At 43.9% G+C, this 21,900-nt stretch overlaps 1 protein-coding gene across 3 annotated transcripts in view; it reads left to right on the forward strand.

Moving 5' to 3' along the window:
• Positions 1-21,900, forward strand: part of HORMAD1 (HORMA domain containing 1) — a 326,846-nt gene that overhangs the window by 42,904 nt on the left and 262,042 nt on the right. For all 3 annotated transcript variants that reach the window (XM_069216936.1, XM_069216938.1, XM_069216937.1), the window contains exons 3-4: positions 17,380-17,524; positions 20,144-20,207. In XM_069216936.1, coding sequence (XP_069073037.1) covers positions 17,380-17,524; positions 20,144-20,207 — 209 coding nt within the window. The remainder of the gene's footprint in view (positions 1-17,379; positions 17,525-20,143; positions 20,208-21,900) is intronic.

Consider the following 21,900-nt stretch of genomic DNA (forward strand, 5'->3'; position numbering starts at 1 on the left):
TGAACATTGTTAAATCATCAGCATAGAGCAAATGACTAAGCCGAAGACCACCAATCTTTGGGGTGGGGGGAGGGTCATAGGGGAGGGGGTTGAGAATGAATGGTGTCAAGAGTGTATGACAGGTCCACAATAAACAAATTAAAGAGCAAGGGAGCAAGCACGTATCCCTGCTTCACACCACAAAAGTGGCCATTTTCTTAGAAAGGGAGTGGCCACCTCCTAATTGAATGGCCCCAATTTTGTAATTTAACCCACATGGAACCCCCTGGGAACCCGGTTGAAAGATGCCTTGAAATCCACGAAACCGTGCTGCAGCACAGAACCCGATGAAATTGCCTTGTTCATCAAAATAGATAGAGCTAGTAAATTGGTAGGTGTGCGCGATACAGCTGAAAACCCCGTTTGGCTTATTGGAATTAAGCCGATCCACTCTGGCCAAGATCGAAGATCTTCTAACAGATGGCTGATGTTAGCATTGCTTGATAATGAGGCTAAGTTATCAGCCTATAATTGGCTGGGTCTGACCTTGAGCCACTTTAATGTAATGGGTCAATTATAGCACCACGCCACGACTCGGAAATTCTTGAAGACAAGGCACAGTAGTCAGAGGTTCTCAAGGTAGTCTACCCAAAAGGTTATGTCCTGTTTGAGTAGCGACTGCGGAAGGCCGTTGGGACCCAGAGCCCCATCCTGTTTGCCTTGGAAAAAATGCGACAGTCGATGCAAAGAAAGTCATGGCTTCCGATTGAGGGTGCGGGCCCCAATGGCTGAAGCTGAAATGTAATCGGTGCTACTGTGGACGTCTGTGCCCCAACACCCGACTGGTTTTCTTCAGGCAAGCATACAGAAAAATGTCTGGCCAAAAAGGAAGCACATTTGCCTCTGAGATGTTAACAGTACCATTGTTAGTTTATTAATAAAGGACCAAATTTTTCTTGAATTTGAGTCCTTACTGGCGCTTGTAAGTTTTGCCCAAAACAGGTTAGAGCTTCTCTGTTTTTCTTCATAAATGGCCTTCCTGTAGCCATTCTGCAATTCCTTAAACTTAATAAGGCTCTTCCTGATTGCCTTTAGCAGCTTTATCGAGAGCTTTCGAGACTCCTGTGTCTCGCTTGAAACAAACTGTGTTGTTGAAAAATAATTATTTACAGATTTATGAAATCTTGACCCCCCCCTCCCAAAAAAAAAAAATGGCCCATAGCTTAATTGGAGGCACGCTGTCTACCACTATAGAGTCAAGGTACTTAACACACAGTGCCAATACAGTGCCACTAGAGGAGGAGCTCCATTTTATGTGCTTTAAAGTCTTTGATACATACACCACAGCTCGAGCCACAGCATGGTGATGAATGCTAGATTTTATAACTACACTCTGGGGGCGATGATCACTCTCACACTGAGTGGATATCGAAAATGTTTTAATAAAAGGGAACATTTCCATTTTACAGATGGTGTAATCCAAACAGGTAATCCAAACAGGAACATGTTAGCCCATTGGATCTTGTCCAACTCGGGGGAGTGTCTTGTGGCAGACAGCTGTTCAGGACTTTGAATCCCATGCTGTTTAAATGCATTACCACATACCCAAGGGGCTTTGAGAGCAGTCCCTTGGTCTTGACTGTTTGGCAACTGACATAGTTACAAAGTCCAGGACCCTCAAGCACTTCAGAGGTAATTGAAACAAGTTTGTATTGAAGTCCCCAGTTACCAAATAGCTTAAGGATGTTCACAACCTAAGTCACCCAGAATCTGCATCAGACGAGTCCGCTTCCCCCTTTTTTCTTTTGATCCTGGGGCAATATAAACATTTATCACAAAGAGAGTTTGCTGCACTCTCCAATTGCTGATCTTGATACCCTGTACTCAGTTTTCTTCCCAAGCAAGAGGCATTATACAACCTTTTAATTTAAATGCAATGTAGATGGATAACCCTTCCCTAGAACGGCCACTTTGATCCTTTGTGAGCGGCTTTCCAAATTCCCTGGCAGCAAACAACTTGCCTCCACCCATATTTCCTGCAGAGCAATTATTTCTTAACAATTTAAAAACACAGTAGGTCCACAGTTTTAATCTTCTGAGCAACCCCACTGATAGTCCAAAAACATAATGTCAGGGGGTTGTGCTTTGGCATAGGAGACACCTCCCACAGAGATAATGCAGACTGCCAATGCAATAGGGCTGAGGGCTTCCAATCCTAATTAGCCCCTAGCTGGTTACCGACATCAGACCTTCCTATACCACTATGTGTAACGGAGCTACCATAAGCACCTTTCAAAATCGAAAATGGCTTTGACACAAGGTGGAGCCTTAGGACTTGATAGTTCAGACAATAGTGCAGGGTGGCCAGGATTCTTACTCCAGTATTGGAACTTTGATAGATTCACATGCTTGAATACTTCCCCGTCATCGAGATGGGAGTCCCCTGTGGAATATACAACCTAGGCCTGAAAATGTACATATACAATATATGGCCTAGGCCATAAAATAGGCAATAAAATAATCTATCACAGTCATTTTGTCAAATAGACCTAAACTCAAATTTGAACCAATCAGATTGCCTCACCCCTTAGAACCTCCTGTGAGGAGCTGCCTTCCCTCAGATTTTCCACCGCACGTCGTGCTGAGGAGTCTCCTTTGAGCTCTGCTCAATATTTTCTCTCAGAAGATCTACTACCTGAATTTTGGGACATTTCTCTTCTCTGGTGTTTCAAACTGGCTCACATGTCAGAGACCCCAAGGAAAGGCCTTTTTAGATCCTGTGCCTCTTGTTTGAAGACAAGATTATATCTGGATGATCCACATGAGGAATGCATTTATTGCTTATTTCCCAGCCATAAAACAAAGGACTGCAAAATATGTAGAAAATTATCTGCAAAGACTTTGAAAGACAGAGAGGGTCGTCTGCTGTTGTGGCTTCAGAAAGGTAAGACTGGCCACTCAGCCTCTGATGCCTCCTCTATTTCTGCTCATAAAACACGTTCTAAAAGAAAGCAGGAGGGCTCAGATGGCACAGAAATCGTTTGGGGCCTCTTCTAAAAGTCATAGCTCTCTGCCAAGGAAGAGAAAAGGCACAGAATGCCTAAAAAAATCCTCTAAAAAGACTGTTTCTGAACCAGCTACACAACCTCCGAAGGTTCTCCACAAGTTCAAGAAACCAAGTTCAGCGCCATCGTCGACGGTACTCTCTTCGACGACTGTCATCTGTGACGCCGGTTATAGTCACTCTTTCAATGTTGACGGCAACAGCAGCTGCAGGATCCTCGTTGTCAACGCTATCCTCCTCCTCGACGGGACTCCCCATCTTGTCAACGCTATTCTTGTCAACGACGCTCCCGTCGACGATTGATCTCATGATGACGCTCCCGCACCGTCGGCGATGCCCTCGTCTATTACACCTCCATCGTCGACGGTACTATTGTCGTCCATCACACCGTCGCCGATGTTTCCAGTAATGACGATATTGTCAACGCCATCAGGTTTTTTTCTTGTCGACAGTCAAAATGTTTCCAGCAAAACGGCAAGACCATCAGCATTGCCTCTGAAAGCCTCTTGAGGAGTATGCTCCGCAGAGTGGTACAAAGACTAATTTGACACAGTCTGTCACATCACCAAGTAAGGTGTCGAGACTTGCCATCTTGCTTTTTAGATGGCGACGATGACGACGAATCAGAGCGGGACACATTATTTGGAGTAGCCAGGAGTCCATCCCAGTTGGATGTAAAATGTCAGGAGTACTCTGATAACTCCTATTATGATCAGCATTATTATAATCCAGTCCCACAGCAGCAACAGCAAGGAATGGTGTGCTTACCTTCTGGTCTGGTTTCTGACCTTCAGGCCTTGCTGGCGGATTTTAGGGAGCGCTTCCATCCACAGTCTGCAAAAGATCCTACACCAGTGGTTATGGCGCCACGTTCTCCGGTACCTCTACCTGTTCTTCCTACTGCTCCGCAAATGACTCCTCAAGCTCCACAGAGTCCTCAAGCCCAGGCTTCATTAGACGAAGCGGCTGAAGAAGTAGTTATCTCGGAGCAGGATGAATGGGATGACTATGTACTCCCAGCACCCCTTCACTGGAGGATATTGGAATATTTCACAATTTATTAGAAAAAGCGGCTACACGATTTGAGCTCCAAATGCCATCCACACAGCAGGATTGCTTCTTATGACTTTAAAGAGCAGCATAGGAAGGTCGTCGGAACAATCCCTATTATAGACCATGTATGGAAACGGTCTAACAATTATGCGTAACCCTGCTACGGTGCCAGCGTATTGCCTAAGCTGGACAAAAAATATAAAGCGATGGAGGACACCCCTGCTTGCCTGGTGGGACATCCAGACTCAGTGGTTTCTCAGGCTGCCCAGCGACACTCTAGAAACCCTTCGGCACCTCTATCTGCACCTCTATACAAGGATGGTAGGCACCTTGACAACTTTGGAAAGAGATTTTCTTCCATGCCTGCCATTGTGGTCCTCGCTGCAAACTCTCTGGCGCTCCTGGGAAGATATGACAGGCAGCTGTGACGGACAATTCTCACTCTGTAGATGATGTTCCAGATTCCAGTAAGGCAGAAGCGAGAAAGATTCTCATCGAAGGTCCGCACACGTCTGCAGAGGTTATTGACTGTGCTTTAGACATTGCCGCCATGGGGTTTCGACTACTGGCTAGATCAGCTGTCTTAAAGGGTGGCTTAAAGCTAGAAATTTTCAACCGGATGTCCAAATTAAAATTCTTGACAACCCTTATGATGGACAAGATCTTTTTGGCAAACATGTGGATGACACTCTTCAAGCAATCAAAGCAGACACCGATACTGCCAGGTCTTTAGGATCACTACAGTGTAAGTGCACACTCTTTCGGGGAGCCAGAGTTAAAGGGCACTCTTCCTTTCGAGGTGGTTACCAATCATTCAGGTACCAAGCTTAGTCCTCACAATTCTAATCTTCCAGACCCCAATACCATCAGAGGCAGCCTCCAGCGGCGGTATACAGCAGACCTCCTCCCATAGGAAAGTCGGGGAGACAATCTAAGGACACCTCCCGCAGTCAGTGACGGCCTCCAAGGGCCGGCTACCTCTCCTTCTTTGAGACATCACCTGCAACGTTGGCGTCGGATCACAAATGACAAGTGGGTTCTGGACATAATAACTTATGGCCATCTGCTAGAGTTTACTTGCAGGGCCCCCCTGAGACTCCGCCTTCCCTGGCACTCCAACAGCATCTACATCTTCTGCTTCTGGAAATAGATATCATGTTATCCAAAGTGGCGATAGAGGCTGTACCTTATCCTCAAAAAGGAAGAGGCTTCTATTCTCGCCTTTTCCTAATCAGGAAGAAATCTGGTCTGTGGAGACCCATCCTGGATCTGAGGGAGCTCAAGAAATATCTAAAGAAGCAATCCTTCCGCATGGTAACATTGAAGGATGTTTTGCAACTTCTCAACAGAGGGGAGTTCTTGGCTTCCCTAGATATGGAGGATGCCTACTTCCACATACCCATTCACCCCAAGCACAGGAAATTCATAAGATTCATGGTAGCCGGCTGGCACTTTCAATTCAAAGTGCTACCTTTCGGACTCAAATCCGCTCCCCGGATTTTCACTAAATGCCTACCTCCTGCTGCAGCTTATCTGATGCGCTACAGACTCCAAATATTCCCATATCTGGACGACTGGTTACTGAAGGCTTCCGGCATCCAGTCTCTACGCCACTCTCAAGACCACGTTACACCTGTTACAACAATTAGGTCTCACTCTAAATTGAGAGAAGTCCCGTCTTCAGCCTACCAGAAGAATAGTTTTCCTGGGTTCTATATTGGACCCGACTCAAGCAAAGGCATGCCCAGTGGAGGAAAGACCACTCAAACTCGTTACCCTAGCAGGCGCAGATCAGAAAAGAAAGTCTCTTTCAGTTCAACAGTTCAGATAGTTACTGGGGATGATATCCTCCCTTATCATCCTAGTTCCCCACTGTTGCCTTCGGATGCGCCCTCTACAAGAAGGGCTCGACAAACTGGAAACAGACACAAGCTTCCTTCAGGGACATCATACAGATAACAGCAAGGATCGTCGACTCCCTTGATTGGTGGTTAACACTGGCAAACATCTCCAAGGGTTTAGGCTTTTTAGCTCAGGTCCCTCTGTGTACGATAACGGACATTTCGATGGAGGGATGGGGTGCATGTCTTAAAGATGTTCAAGTGAGTGGCAGATGGCCCCTTCTCATGCTACTCTTCACATCAACCTCCTTGAGCTCAGAGCTGTGTACCTGGCACTGCAGGCTTTCCTGCCAAGAATCCGATTCTCATCTGTGCTTGTCCGAACGGACAATACGACCACCATGCACTACATCAACAAACAAGGAGGGACTCTGTCTCATCTGCTGTCCAGGAAAGCTCAGACCATTTGGACCTGGTGCATTCAACATTCAGTGCACATACGAGCAGAATACCTTGCAGGAGTGAGCAACACCACAGCAGACTCTGCACATCTTCCCACGAGTGGGAGCTGAAACAGAGGATGTGGGACGCGATATTCTTCAGGTGGAGAAAACCTCTGGACCTGTTTGCGACGTCCCAGAACGCGAAACGCCGGTTTTATGCAAGCTGGCATCACCAACCAGGGTTGTGGGGAAATGCCCTTTCGATAGCATGGTCAGGGATTTATGCTTATGCTTTTCCTCCGATACCTCTACTTCCGCGGGTCATCAGCAAGATCAAAACGGAACCATGTCAGATACTCCTAATTACTCCAGCCTAGCCAATTCAACCGTGGTACACAGAACTTCTGTTGCTGTTCTCGTGTCCTCAGGTTAGCAGCGATTCCAGAGCTACTAACCATCAACCAGGGCCATGTGAGGCGTCTGGATCCCAAGTCTCTCAGATTATGTGCATGGCTCCTGAGTTCAATGAATTTGGCCATCTGAATTTCCTAATGACTGCAAAACTGTTAAAGCTAAAAGTTGTGCTGATAGCACTAGTAAAACATTAAAATAGAAACAATTTTGTTTATGGTGTGTTTCTAATGGCATTCACCCGCTTACATCTGCTCGAGAGCAGGTTTTACCTTATCTTCATCTGGCGAGCTCTGGTCTCGCACATACATCTATTAAAGTTCATCTGGCTGCTATCTCCAGATATCGACCGCTTTCTAAGGGGCCATCCCTCTGGTCTCATAGGCTTATCGAGCAATTCATGAAAGGTCTGTTCCGATCTTTTCCTCCAGTCAGAGCACCGCCTCCAGCTTGGCAGCTAAACACAGTCCTGGGTCAGCTAATGAAGGAGCCATTTGAGCCCATTCATAAATTGGACATCAAGTACCTCACCTGGAACGTAGTTCTCCTCTTGGCCTTAACATCCGCTTGTTGAGTCAGCGAGGTTCAAGCATTTACCATCCAGGAACCCTTCATGAGATTTGCCAACGATGAAGTCATCCTGCAAATAAATCCTACGTTTATCCCCCAAGGTTCATCAGACTTCCATTTTAATGAGCCAGTGGTGCTGAAGACTTTCTTTTCACAGCCTCAGACTGGAGCAGAAAGATGGCTTCATTCTCTTGATGTCGATCGATGCCTTAAGTTTTATTTGCCACCAACGTCTTAGATCCGGAAATCAAATCAACTCTTTGTTGCATTTAGTGCGCCTAGAAGAGGGCATCCTGTCACTAAACAGACTATTTCAAGATGGATCTCAAGCACAGTAGCCTTTTGCTATCAAAATACTGGTCCATCCCCTGGACGCCAGAGTAAGTGTGCATTCCACCAGGGCAGTCTCTACATCCTGTGCACTCTTCCCTGGGGTATCACTGCCAGACATCTGTCGAGCAGCGATGTGGAGAACAACACACGCCTTCACGAAGCATTACTGTCTGGATGCTGAGACGCTCCGAGATGCAGCAGAGGGTCAAGGAGTCCTTAGCCATTTGTTCCGATAAGGTGAGCTGTTTGTTTTCCCACCATCCACTTCTGCTATAATATCACATTTTCTGTTCAGTATTAACGTACCTCTTATGCATATAGATTTATGTTTGAGTGGGCTAGCTCTTATTGCTTTGCTTTTACCTGTTCTAATGCAGATATCATCTTATCATGCGATAAACAGTGTTTTATGAATACAGAAATAGTGCTGGTTTCGGCTTGCTAGTCTTATTCAAGCATGTGAATCTATGAAAGTTCCAATAAAGGAGTAAGAAATAACTTAATTACCTGTGACTGTAGTTCTCCAGTATTGGAAGCTTCCATAGATTCACATGCAACCCACCTGCCTCCCCGGGGGAGCTCACCTTCACTCTTTTCTCAGTACATCTTTACAGCACTTATGCTCAGAAAATCTTCTAAGGGGTGAGGCAATCTGATTGGTTCAAATTTGAGTTTGGGTCTATTTGACAAAATGACAGAGAGATTATTCTTTTGAGGCCTAGGCCATGTATTGTATATATACATTTTTGGCCCTTGGAAGTATATTTCACCGGGGCACTCCCTTCTTGACGACGGGCAAGTATTCAAGCATGTGAATCTATGAAATCTTCCAATACTGGAGAACTAGAGTTACAGCTAAGTAACTTATTTCTTATGGGGGATGGTTGTAATACCCCTGAATGAAATAGATCTTCTCTGGCGAGAATTGACTGTGCTAGTTTGATGAAAACTAATGTCACCAGGGTGAAATCCCCTGCCTGTAAGCCCTTTTGAGGAAAACATTTGATGGAAACGATATCGCCAGATCCAATGCCAATCAACTCCGGAACAGCTTTGAAAAGTCTTAAAATATCCCCTCTATTCAAGATGTCATGGGTGCCTCTCAGACAGTATTCCTCCTTAAAAAGTAATTTGGCAGTTGTGCACTCATAGGGGGACGTTGAAAAACTGGATGGTGGCCTTAAATGGGGGTGGCCCGCCAGTCTAGAATTACCCCTAGGAACATATGGCATCTCCACACAATCAGCAACAGAAATAGAATCTTGATGACGACTTGAAACTGGTGGAGGGAGCTGGCTGCTTTGATTTTTAAGAAGCATCCTAAAAAAGCTGTAGACTCTTGATCCAACTATATCACAGCTAGCTGCTTCGTAAGCCGTGGTATGGTTCATTGGCGTTACTATGATATCAGCAAGGCCTCTAACCCCTCCCCCCGAAGAACTTGTAGTATTTGATGCAGCAGAGCTGTCTACTTAGCTTTTTTTTGAAGGGGCCCTATGCTTCTTTGGATGTAGTTCCGTCCCCAGTCGTAGGGACGCTGGACAGTAAACTTTGTGCAGACTCACTAGGTGGTGACAGACCACACTCTTTGACCAAAGATGGATCAGTTGGCAAAGTCGGGGTTTGTCGCCTCCTGAGGTTGTCATACAACATATTGAGCGAGTTGTTGACATTTATTTGCATTCCCAGCTAAGAGGAGACTCCACCTTTTTTTCCGCAGTTTTCAGAGCCTTTCAGTTTCTCTCTTGCTTAGTGTATGCTGCCCACCAGGATCTACCTCTGAGGATGATTTTAATAGACCTGCTTATGGAACACAGTTGGAATGGGGAGATCGGACTGAATCGATGCATTAGACTCCAAGTGGACAACCCTTTTGACAAACAGAAGTGGCCAAAATAAGTTTCTCTGGAGCTCCGATGGCATTGTGCTGGCTCGGTTTAATGACTGTTAAACCCTTAATCAGGAAGAAGTAATTATCCAGTGTTTTAATTTTTTATATTTTTTTGTGCCAAATCTGCGTGGGGCTCCAAATTCAACGAAGTAGCTGAGGACACTAAGCAAGATGAAAACCTCTTAATTTCAAATAGAACTGAGCATAAAAAAGTAGGAAGGGATGAAAGGCTTTCTATAATTATAGAAAACAGCAGGCTGCTTGGACTAAATTGGTGCTTGTTTGTGCTCTAATGATTAAATAGTTTAAATTGTCTACTTTATGATCGCTTCCCAACACATAAGTGGCTAATGTATTCAACAAGTCAACTTGTACATCCAGCTTGTCAGAATGATAATTCAAGGCCAGAAAAGCAGATTGTAAAGTTTGCCGAAATTGACAGGGCCACGAGGTTCGGCCATAACATTGGGCACAGGCTTGGATTGAGTATCTGCGCCCTCCACAGATGTAATTCGATAACCTAAGTCCAAGAGCGATTGGTCGTTAAGCTCTCTCTCGTTGAACTTTGTTTGATAGTTACCCCTGCCTGCCCCAGTCGGAAATCTCATGGGAAGGATAGGAAGGATGCCACCAGTTGGGCTACGAGTCCATTGTGAAGCTGGCGGAATGATCATATAGTCCATACTGTTGTCCCGCTGGCAAACTTGACTATCAAGATCCTTCACATTCTGCCATGAAAGCACTAATGGGGAAGAAACTCCATGCATGGCGTCAAAGGAATGGTCACTTAAAATGACTATTTGAGCGATCTCATGCTTCAATAGAACCACAGCCAAATTAGCCACCTGTGACACCAATGGAGTTATATTTTCTTTGGGGGCTGACGCATCTGTCTCTAATTCCTCAACCTCTACGGTACTGACTGGGCCATATAGATCCACAAAAATAGCTGGTAAAATGGGATGCTGTATTTGTGCATGTATTTCAAGAGATCCCTTTACTGACGCCTCCAAGGCGCCAGTCGTCGAAGATTCACTCAAGCTCATTAAATACTGAGTGCCACCACTGTCCCTGTCCACCTTTTTTACAACTGGAATAAAAAAAAAATAAGCCAGCACAGGAGTCTTACGAAACATCAAAGAACTTGTTTGAGACATATTTGTGACAGGATCCAGAGAATTCAAAACTGCACTATTGATTGGTTCAACATCTTGTGAAGTGTTCTGAAGGTCCACTGGCACAGTAGGGCTTAAATGTGAAGGCTGGGGCCCATCTCATTGATCCGGCAACAGCTGGGCTATGGCATTGCGCTCTACATCGCCTCATCTGCACTTATGATGTTTCTTAGCGATGACTGGTTCCCTTCTTGCTTTACCGGACTTCATTGCCTTCACAGTTCTTGTGGCCGCCCCCCTTCAAAGCTTGAACAATAGGCTGCGGAAAAGAAGTTCATTGGGCTGCAGGTCCCTCCAGTTGTATCACAACACTGCAGCAGGTCAGACAGTGGAGGGGTAAAACGGCTTGAGGATTTGAAGGTTTAGGGTGGGCCAATGGGGACAGGGCAATGCAGGACAGCACAGCCCATGCAAGCCGCACTGGCCCAATGCCAACCGCCTCTGCCCAACGCAAGCTGCCTGCAGCCTAAGCTTCAGCCCGCCCCACCGACTCCACTTGCCTTGCACTTGTCTTGAGGCATCCAACTTTATCCTCAATCTCCACTGAGCTCTGCTTTCTGATTTCAAATCTCCACCTCCTCACTTTTACCAACACACTCCGGTAAGTAACCTGGCAGCAGCGCAGGTAGTGGAGACTGGAGCAGCAGCAGCTGGTAGCGGGCCCCGGGCTGAGCAGTTCTAAAAGGGCCTGGAGCTTAGGGGTGAGGCCTGGTGTCCTCAGACCAAGTGAACCCAGGTGAATCAATGGGTCCGGTGGGCAGAGCAGGCCCAAAGTCCAGGGGCACGGCTCAAGGACGGCCCCACAATTAAAAAAAAAAAAAATAAATAAAAAATGTAAAACACAAGAAATGCAGGGCAGCGCCACAGGCAGCTCCGCCCATCCAGACTCCGCCTCTTCAAATGTCAACATGTCAGCGTGCTTCCGTCCATCAGTAATACAGAAAAAGCTGACGACAAAAGCTTCTTTGTATGTTATTCAGTCTCAGATCTGCCAATCCAACTATGCTGACATTGTTAATTTCATTAAGATGCCTCAGCCGTGCGTTTCCAAAAGTTTGACTTTATAATACCGACCATCAATTGATTGTGGCTTCACTGGTTCCTAAGGGGTATTGTATTTTACGTGAACATGGGAATCTCAAACAAAAGAAGTAGTATTGCTTCTGCCTACAATGACTCATTAAACTGCTTTAAATCTTTTGGCATCCATCCAAACCCAGCCCAAATTTTGTTGATCAATTTATGGTGTGCTTTACCCTTAACCAAATACTTTTAGGGGATAACTCTATATATTGGGAACAACAGCAAAACTTACCTTTGCCCTAGCTATCCTGCTTCAACTACATATTATCCATCAGCTTTTCCTCCAAATCTAAAAAACAAAAACCAGTAAGCTTCTTTATTGCAGACTGCTTGGCTCTGGAGGCTGGAAACAAACACACTCTGAAGTGGATGGGTCAGAATTTGATAGGGCAGGATATGATACTAAGGAGAGAGGAACAAGAATCACAGGGTCTCTCTTAAAGCAGAAAGGAAAATGAGGTGGACATTGAAGCCATAATTGAAGCAACATCACTAAAAGGTATAATTGCCTAATCTGTTAGGATGGAGAAAGATAAGAACAGATGTGGGAAACAAGGAGATTGTATCTGATACTGTGAACATCGCACAGATACTGTCCTTCTGTGGCTTTGTCCCTTTGGATGCCCTTAATGATTTCTGATTGGTTTGAGGAGTTCAGGCTTTGGGTGAATGAGGTGTGTAAGGCCTACACAAGGTTGATCAGCACTACAATAGCAGACCTTGTATACCTTCTTCCAGGTGTCTGCATGTCTGGAAGCCTCTTATTGTGTAGACCTCTACCTGCGCAAGGAATGTTGCACTCTTCCTCACTGCTATTGTCTCGTGCTGCCACCTCTTCTCCTATGTTTGGGTATTGAGTTTTTGTGCTACCTGCAAATGGGAGGTGGGGACATTGATAGCATAAGTGTGTCAGTGGTGTGTTCTAGTAAAGACTCGTCCCTTCCGGGCAGTAAGATACTGAAGCTGCCTGCAAATCTGGCATGTATTCACTATAGCAAGGACTTCCTACTCCAAGCTATCACCCACATTCTCCAGAGTTGAGAGTCTGAAGTCCAAAATAAATAGAAAGGTGAGAGCTTAAGCAAAGACACATGTAAAACATGACCCATTTGCAAGTGAGAAGCGTGGCCACTGAATAGATTATTTTCAACAAACAAGCCTACCAAAACTTCATTTGATACCCAGGCAGATTTAGATACGGGGTGGATAGCCGGTATCCCCACTTTGAATTGAGAAGCAGGGTATCTATAGGCATTGAGAGAATCTTTATGGGAAGCTTTAGCAGCAGCAGTCAGGTAGGTAAAAACCCCTTTCTAAACATGTTGTATACTAATATTTCGCTGAACTGGGAGGAAAGTTGTACATTAAAGAAAACAGTGAGGTGAAGGTTGTTCTGCACCCTTCTCTTCAAAACCATCACCAAACTATTTGTGGGCTTCAGAAGTATTAATACCGCTTTCATGTTTCCTCCTTTGTGTACTACCTACCGTATCGTGAATCATTTTGTCTTTGTGATGGTGGCTGTTATACTGACAGACAATATGCAAATGAAAAATGTATTTCAAATAGTTACCAGATTATGTCCCCTCACCCAAGGAATGACAAATGTGATACAAAATCCAAGTGTATAATAATGTCAAATACAGAACCGCAGTGTCCATCCTCTGTTGCCATAAGCCTTTCTATAGTTTGTTGAGTGACCTCTGCAGATGACTAAGGTTGACCACCTACTGCACAGATTAAACCTAAGGGCACTCAATGTTATTGTGCAAAGTCTGCATCCATAAATATACCCGAAGCCGTTGTATCCAGGGTAGCTGAAACTTTCAAGAGATGTGAACTTGTGACTATCGACCTACAAATCTAAAAAAAAAAAAGAAACTTTTTTTTTTCCAAAGCACTTGGTTCTTGCACCCTTTTGTCTTGAAAACAAGTTGTGTAAAAAAGGCTGAAAGTTCCAGAAAGCATAAAAAAATGCATCATAAAGAAGGTACAAAAGGCGTACAGGGCTCAATTTCACCTGAGCCATCCTCTCCTCGACGAAAGGGGAGTCATCACACCGTTCTCCTTCATCTGAGCCTTCTACCTCCAGAAAGGTGTTGATCAAGTTGACCATGATGACCGTTTTCACATCTACCGTCTCCACCACCTCGTTGAAGAGACCATCGTCGACTACATCAACACCTGTGGTAAAGGCTCCCATTCCTTCCATTAAACCACCGTCAACGAAGGCTCCAGAAAAGACTTCGTCGCTCAAGATAACGTTGTCGCCATCGTCGACGAGAACATGACAGTTGACGACATCATCTATGAAAATCCCGTTGGCTGCAACACTGTTGACGAGAGCTCCGTCGGCTACATCGCCGTTGACGAGACAGTCGTTGATAGAAAAATCGTCCGACATCAGTGCCGTCGATGGGACCGTCATCACCATTGACTATGCCAATGGTAGCTGTGAGTCAAATGGATGTTATTCCTATTTCTTCTGGGGTCTCCTGATCTTCGCGCTACAGTTAAAATCACAGCTATGTCCTGGTCTGCAATATATCCTCAGGATACTTCACCAAGTAAGGTGACAACCTTGCTGCCTTGTCATCTGTTGGAATGTGGAAGAGTCAGATGAGGGTCCATTTGGGGATGCACACAGCCCATCTTGGTTGCATGTCAAGTACCAGGAGGAGGAGGAGGATGACTAGTACGATCAATACCAGCCTTATTACTCTCATCAGGGACGCTATTATGAACCTCCGTCTCAACCAAGAGACACTGTCCAGATGCCTGCCTCCTTGATTCAGGACTTTCAGTCAGTGTTGCAGGATTATAGGAGGAGGTTCCCAGCTACAGTGGAGGAGCAACCGCCGCTTCCAAGTTCACCTTTCACACCAAGGAGTGTACCTCCAGCTACTCCTAGGATGACTCCACAATCTGTGTTAGCCGCTCCCCCTAGAGATGAGGTTTCGTCATCCAGGGAAGAAGGTGAAATTTCAACACCATAGCATCCTAGTGAGGAATGGGGTGACTATCTAGCCCCTACTCCTCTCCACCACCTCCTCGACTTCAGATTCTCCACCGGAGAATATAGGTGTTTTTCACAATTTGATGGATAGGGCGGCCACGCGTTTCCACTTGCCAACATCGGTCTTGCAGTCGGATTCCTTCCTTCGTGACTTTAAGGCACAAGCAAGGAAGTCTGTGAGGGTCATCCCTATTATTGACTTCATTTGGAGTGAGGGGGATCAAGATCATGCAGAACCCAGCAAAACAGTTTCACCAGTGCCACAGAAGCTCGACAAGAAATATAAGGCAACTCAGGACTGTTTGACTGGTTATCCAAAACCAGTTTTTATCTCTCAAGCTGCTCAGAGGCGTTCTAAGAACCCATCAGCGCCTATATCTACACCTCCTAATAGAGAAGGAAGGAGACTGGATAATGTGGGCAAGAGATTCTCGTCCATGTCAGCCATAACTGTTCGGGCAGCAAATTCCCTGATGATTTTGGGTCGATATGATCGTCAAATGTGGTTGGATATGAATGCTTTCATGGACCTCATTCCGGAGTGCAAACCAGCAGAGGCACGAGGAGAGCGTACGTCTGAAGAAATAATTGACTGCGCCGTGGATATAGCCTCCACCGGTTTTTGCCAATTGGTGGGAGCTGCGTTATTACGCCGCCAGGGTTGGTTGAAAGCCACTACTTTCAGGCCAGAGGTACAGTCCAGAAATCTGGACATGCCGTACGATGGAGAATCTCTTTGGCAAACAGGTAGACGACGCATTGCAGGCCATCAAGGCGGACACAGACACTGCTCGGTCCCTGAGTACTTTGCAGTACTGGAAGCAGCACTTTCAGGGTGCAAGAGGAAGGGGTTTTCCAAAATTTTGAGGTTCCTACCAAAGTATCAAAGGCCTCAGTATGGACCAGCTTATCAGCAACAGTACAGGCAACCATCCACTGCGTCATACGCCAGACAGAGAGGAAGGAGAAAGAGTTTCCAAACCCGGGATCAACCTCGCAAACAATTATTCTGATCAGGCACCACCCGCTACGCTTCCCCAGTATTCACAGAACCATCAAGTGGGAGCGAACGTCTCCAATTACCTCCAGAATTGGAAAAGCATAACATCGGACAAATGGGTGCTGTATATACTGGCTCGAGGTCATACGTTGGAATTTATACAAAAACCACCACACCATCCGCCAGGAAAATCCAAACCGCTCCTTCTTCGCCTGCTTCAGCAGGAGGTGTTCTGATGCTTGCCAAGGGAGCGATAGAGGAGGCTTCGCTTCAGCACAGAGGGCTCTGTTTCTATTTCCAGTTCTTTCTAATAAGGAAGAAGTCAGAGGAATGGGGGCTGATCATAGATCTCAGGAAGCTGAACAAGTTTCTACGGAAGCAATTTGTTTGTATGATCATGCTGTCAGATATCCTGCGCCTTTTGAACCCTGGAGACTATATGACAAAAATGGAGCTCCAGGATGCTTATTTCCACATACCGATACTTGTAAAACATCGCAAGTATCTCTGCTTCACTGTGGCCGGTGCCCACTATCAATTCAAAGTCCTCCCATTAGGCTTGAAGTCAGAGCCACGAATTTTCACAAAATGTCTTGCCCCAGTAGCAGGCTTTCTCAGCAACAGGAGTTTTCAGGTGTTCCCATAACTGGGCGACTGGCTGATAAAAGCTCCTTGATCACAGCTGGCGTCCAAGGCTACAAACGTCGGCCTACAACTATTTCACTGTTTGGGACTATATACATAATAATCAGTCACCTTCCACAACTCTCCATAGGCTAACCTGCTTACATAGGTATGGAAACATTTATTGAAAAATGACGTCTGCTGTTCTTCATCTCATTCTGTCTGCTTTGCGTTACCTTTATCCTAATGCAGACATTTACACTGCTTTTAATGGAATATAAATTCATCATCCGTGGACAACTGATAGGACTCCAGGACAAATTTTATCAGTACCTAATTTTTTGGGCTGAAAGAGGATCAAAATCAAATTACTAGCACACAATTCATGCCTTAAGAAAGCTTGGAGTCTTTTGGGAAGGTACTGAAACAAACATCCCTGTACTTCCATGTATATAGGGTCAGATATTGGATTCTGCTACTTCTTTTGTATTCTACTCTTGTGTTATCTTAATAGAAAATATTTGACAAACATGGAAAAAAAAATACAATTTGATTATCTTTTTCAATGAATCTAGCAGAGTGCGCTGATTTCTCTTCACTTGACAAATTCATTCTATGCCGGAGAAAAGAGGTCACTGCCAGTAGAGCCCTAACATCTCCTTAGAAACAATTTGTGCCAAAAGCATTCTTGGGTACTTCCGTTATTCTGTTGCTGAATGAGAAGACAGATTTTCCTCAGTTTGTAAATGTATTGTAACTCCAAAGAATGGACAACTAGGATTTTTCCTTATTTTTAGGGTAACATTTTCCTTTCTCTAGTGTCATTGATTTGAAAATGGAAATCTGAACTATAATGCTGCATATAATGTATTCAGTTTTTCTGTCTTGCATTTCAGAGCGCAGTCACGTTTCCAAGCAAGGTATCTACGCATCAACAATCCCTAGTTTTAGTCAAAAGACTCTTAGCTGTTTCTGTGTCCTGCATAACTTATCTCAGAGGACTTTTTCCTGAATGTGCCTACGGAAGTAGATATTTAGACGGTAACATGAAATTCTTCCTTTCTTTTTGATGAGTCATTTACCTGTGTATTATTTCAAGCTGTACATCATGCCATTTATGTTTTGCTAAATGCACTAATAATAAAACACCTGTCATTTATGTTTGAATGAACTATGTTTGGACAAACCAGAAAAAGGAAGTGGCTTGTCGGATGATAAAGGTCTATTCCTTAAATAATTATTCAGACAGTACAAATTGTGTCAGCTTTACCAAAAATGTATCAACTTTCAAATGAACCAGTTCAAATTTCTAGCTGTTTTTTTTCTTTGAAAACCATTTGAGAAATTAAAAAGTAAATTATGTAAACCTCCATCACAACTCCCTACCTATTTCAAGAGGAAGCACAAATACACAGTTGTGATGATGATATTCGTTTTTTTGTCATTGTACCTTTGCAGACATGCAGATACTCCAGAATCATTTTTACAGTGTATTTCTTGTGTGAAAAAAGCATTAAATACATGATGGAACATTGGGGTGGAGCTTGCACCCACCCTCCTCATTATCCCTGATGTGTCCAGGTTTGAATCTACTCAGGACCCCCAGACTTTTCCTCACTGACTTTACTACTCCTGATATATTGAGTTTTGAAGTATTCCTTTTCCGTGCATTTGATATTCAGGCACTCAACATTGGTGATGCCTATAACTTCTCATTCGATCATGAGTACTCTTTGTATTAAAATCCTTCTTGACGTCCGTAGCCTTGGCATCTTGAGGACAGTTTCCCAAGGAGAGCAGTTAGATACTGGTAATTTTAACATTCTGTACCTGATCCTAATAGGCACGTGTGGGTTAATGTTTAACATTGTCAGTGTCTATAACACTGAGGGGATAACTATTCTGAGGACTTATCCTGCCTAAAACAATAGTAGTTGCAGATGTTCATGCCCCAGTCGCAGAGGATGAGGGTGTTCATGTAGATATCCACTAACTTTCAGACTTGACATTCATCACCCTTAGAGTAGTCGTAAACACCTGTTCTCTCGAAACAGGATTACTTTGAAGGGAGAAGCTGGGGGTCATAATACTAGATGTAATTCTGAATGACTAGTTGCTTCTATATTTTCTAACACTTTGGTGCTATTATATATATTATGTCTTCGTCATTGAGGCATGATATGTTTATAAAATTGTATGTAACTCCAGATATTGGAGCGGGACCATGATCCCTAGATTGTATTCTTAAATAACGGGAATGACTGGCAGCGAGTTTTCAACTCCTGCTTTACCATCTTGGTTGGTTAAGAGATCCCTAATTCCCTGGCAGAGATCTCTAAATATGACGTGTGGTTTTCACCCTGGGAGAGAGAACATTTATTCCGTTTTTTTCCTGACATATATCAGTATTTCAAACCTACAAAAATGTATCAGGTAAAAAAGCACATAAAAATCTAAGCTAATCTATGTTGTCGCTTTAAATATGTCACTCTCATCAAACCAAATTGGAATTTTGGTGTTGGGGCTTCGTTGTGAGTTTAGCTAACTTTACCCAGTCTATTGGAGAGGCAGAGGTCAAACCACCTCCTGAATGGCAGTATCTCCTCTACCAAATGCTGATATTTTCTTCTTGTGACCCTTGTGTGTATCACCATGGTCACAAGCAGAAAAATCAACATCAAAAAGCTCTCCTTAAATAAAACCGGCCTTCTGACTTTGAAATTATTGTGGTCCTGTGGCAAATCGGTTTTCAATAACAAAGCCATCTGCCTCTACTGGAAAAAACTCAGCAGTCCACACACCTCCAGTTGAGGGTGGATACCCAGAAGATTGCAGAACAGGGCTTTCAATGTTAATTGTATGTGTCATTTTTCAGCCATCCTTTGAATGAGAAACAAAATGATTTCTTGGTTATGAGCACTTAAGTAAAACCTCTGTTTAATTCACTTAATTTGGTTTTGCACTCCAAAATAGCTTTCCTCAAATAAATATTTTCATGCAGCCACTTTGAGTAAGAAACGACTTCACCTGTTAGTACAATCCATCTCTACCTTGGCGGAAATAAAAAAAAAACTGTGAATTGGGGGTAGAAGTCACAGCCCAAACTTAAATCGGGTCATAATTGTCTGCACTGACAGATTACCTCTGTAGACTACAGACCAATTACGTTTATTTAATTGCATTGAGCTAAGTGCTGACAGTACATTAATGCCGTATCTGATCATTTATAAAGTTTTTGAGTATTGTTCAACACACCAGAGTTTATTATGACCTTCAGAGCCCCTAAAGTCTAACCTCAGGACCCTTTTGCGTTTGTCCACTTTTGTTAAGGATTACTAGTAAATTCTCCCAGTTGACATTTTTAATAGAAGAAAAATGTTATTTCAACTTCACATTACAGACCTAGATAACTTTTGTGTTGGGGCTCATTAGAATGTTCTTATAGTAGCATTGTGTATTAGAGAATTGTCTACTGTCTTGCTTGCATCACCTGTATACTCGTAACCTTTGGTGGCTTTTAAATCTTCCTTGACTTCGACTCAATTTGCTGATGTTTGGTTTCAAATGCAGCATTAGTCACTATATGCTGGAGGTACTTCTGCCTATAACTTTTGTGATATGTATGATAATTTATAGAAAGTTATTTTATTTTTGATTCAGGCCTCTGTATTAAAATTTTGAGAGAAGACAAAAGCTCTCCTGGCTCCACTCAGCTTGTGAAATGGTAAGTACTGCCCTTTAAATTGGACAAAAGAAAATATTTTTTTTATTAAAATATCACTACATTTTTAATATGGCACAAGCAAGTGTGTCTGTACGTAAAATGTGTAGATGTAGGTTAATAATATTTTTTTCAAAAGTATTAGATTTTACAGGCACTGTAATTAATATACTGCCAAATTAGAATTTTGGGGTGTAGGTTTTTGATGCATTTACCATTTCTGAGTGTTCATCCCTCTGACTCTTTGTGCCCAATTATTCATCCACTAGCTCTTGGTGTCTTCAGCACATGAATCATAGAAGACTGATCTGAATGGTTGAGGTATGATGTGAGGAAAGAAAGTTGTTTGATATTGCTATGCTCTTTAAAAAAATACTTGATCAGTATTTGATCGTTTATTGTGCCTACTCACCCCAAACTAGCAAATAGATATTCAGGCAGTCCTCTTATGTCTTGGGACAAAGAAGCAAACTGACTTAATAGCTGCTGAGGTCACTACAGAGGAAAGCTCTGGTTTATTGGAGATAATGCCACGCTCTCACATCAAAATTTTGAAAACATTCTCACTTTCCTATAGTTTTTTTTTTCCGATTCTCTCGTAGGGGATTTCCATGTATAGTCCTAAGCACTGAATAGTTCTGCACGCCTGCGGGGACCCCGGAGCACTGTTCTGAAGTGTCTTAAGTGTAGATTGTTCACCTTTCTTGAGGAAGGCCTGCAAAGTCACTTAAAAATGTCAATGTGCAGCCTAGAGGAAAAGGCTACAAAGGCCAAATTGTTCATTCTTTTTGGTTGAAAAAAGGGTACTGTAGTATAGAGATACATTAAAAAACATGTATATTCTAGAGATGATGTAGAAAAAATCGTTCACAAACCTTTTTACAACTTTTAACTAAGGATGAAACAATGCAGGGCAGTGTAGCCCATAGGCTGCCATTATACAGAATGAAAATAGAGCTGTGCCTTGAAGAAGAGATAGACTTCCTGTATCCCATCATGCATAGCAAAAGGCAGTTGCCTCAGTTCTTTTTGTAGGCTTGTTAGGTGACATGAAGTCTGAAAATATCTTTCATTATTAATATTATTATAATCCTTATTATGTCAACTCCACCGGGGAGGAGGGAGGGTTGCTTATGACTTTCAAGGAAATACCCCTAGTTCAGGAGCCATGCTGCCAAATTCAAAGACGAGAGGTTGGGATGTCTCATCTGGCCTCAAAACTTTGTGAGAAGGTCGGGGCGGCATGGCAATCTGATATGTCGACGGAGTGATCGGTGAAGAAGGTCCGGAAACCACCACTGGCATGGCCACTCTGGAGCGATGAGAATCATCTTGGTGTTGGAGTGGGACAGTTTGAGGAGGACTGTCGGTATCAGGGGAAGCGGTGGAAAGGCGTAAATAAATTTTCCTGACCAGTCTATCCACAGGGCATTCCCCAATGTCCCTGGATGGTATTACCTGGAAGCGAAGTCTTGGCATTTTTTGTTTTCTGGGGTTGCGAATAGATCTATAGAAGGGGTACCCCACATGGTAAAGATGGAGTGGACGTTGTCGTGTAGAAGGCACTTGTGGTTTTTGTCCATTGCTCGGCTAAGGGCATCCGCTTGGACATTCTGTATGCCCGGAAGGTGATTTGCTACTATTGTTAAGTTCCAGGCTAGAAGCCAGTGCCAATTGTTTGGGCCTCCGTAGACAG

The sequence above is a fragment of the Pleurodeles waltl genome, chromosome 12 (assembly GCF_031143425.1).
Source record: "Pleurodeles waltl isolate 20211129_DDA chromosome 12, aPleWal1.hap1.20221129, whole genome shotgun sequence".
NCBI lineage: Eukaryota > Metazoa > Chordata > Amphibia > Caudata > Salamandridae > Pleurodeles > Pleurodeles waltl.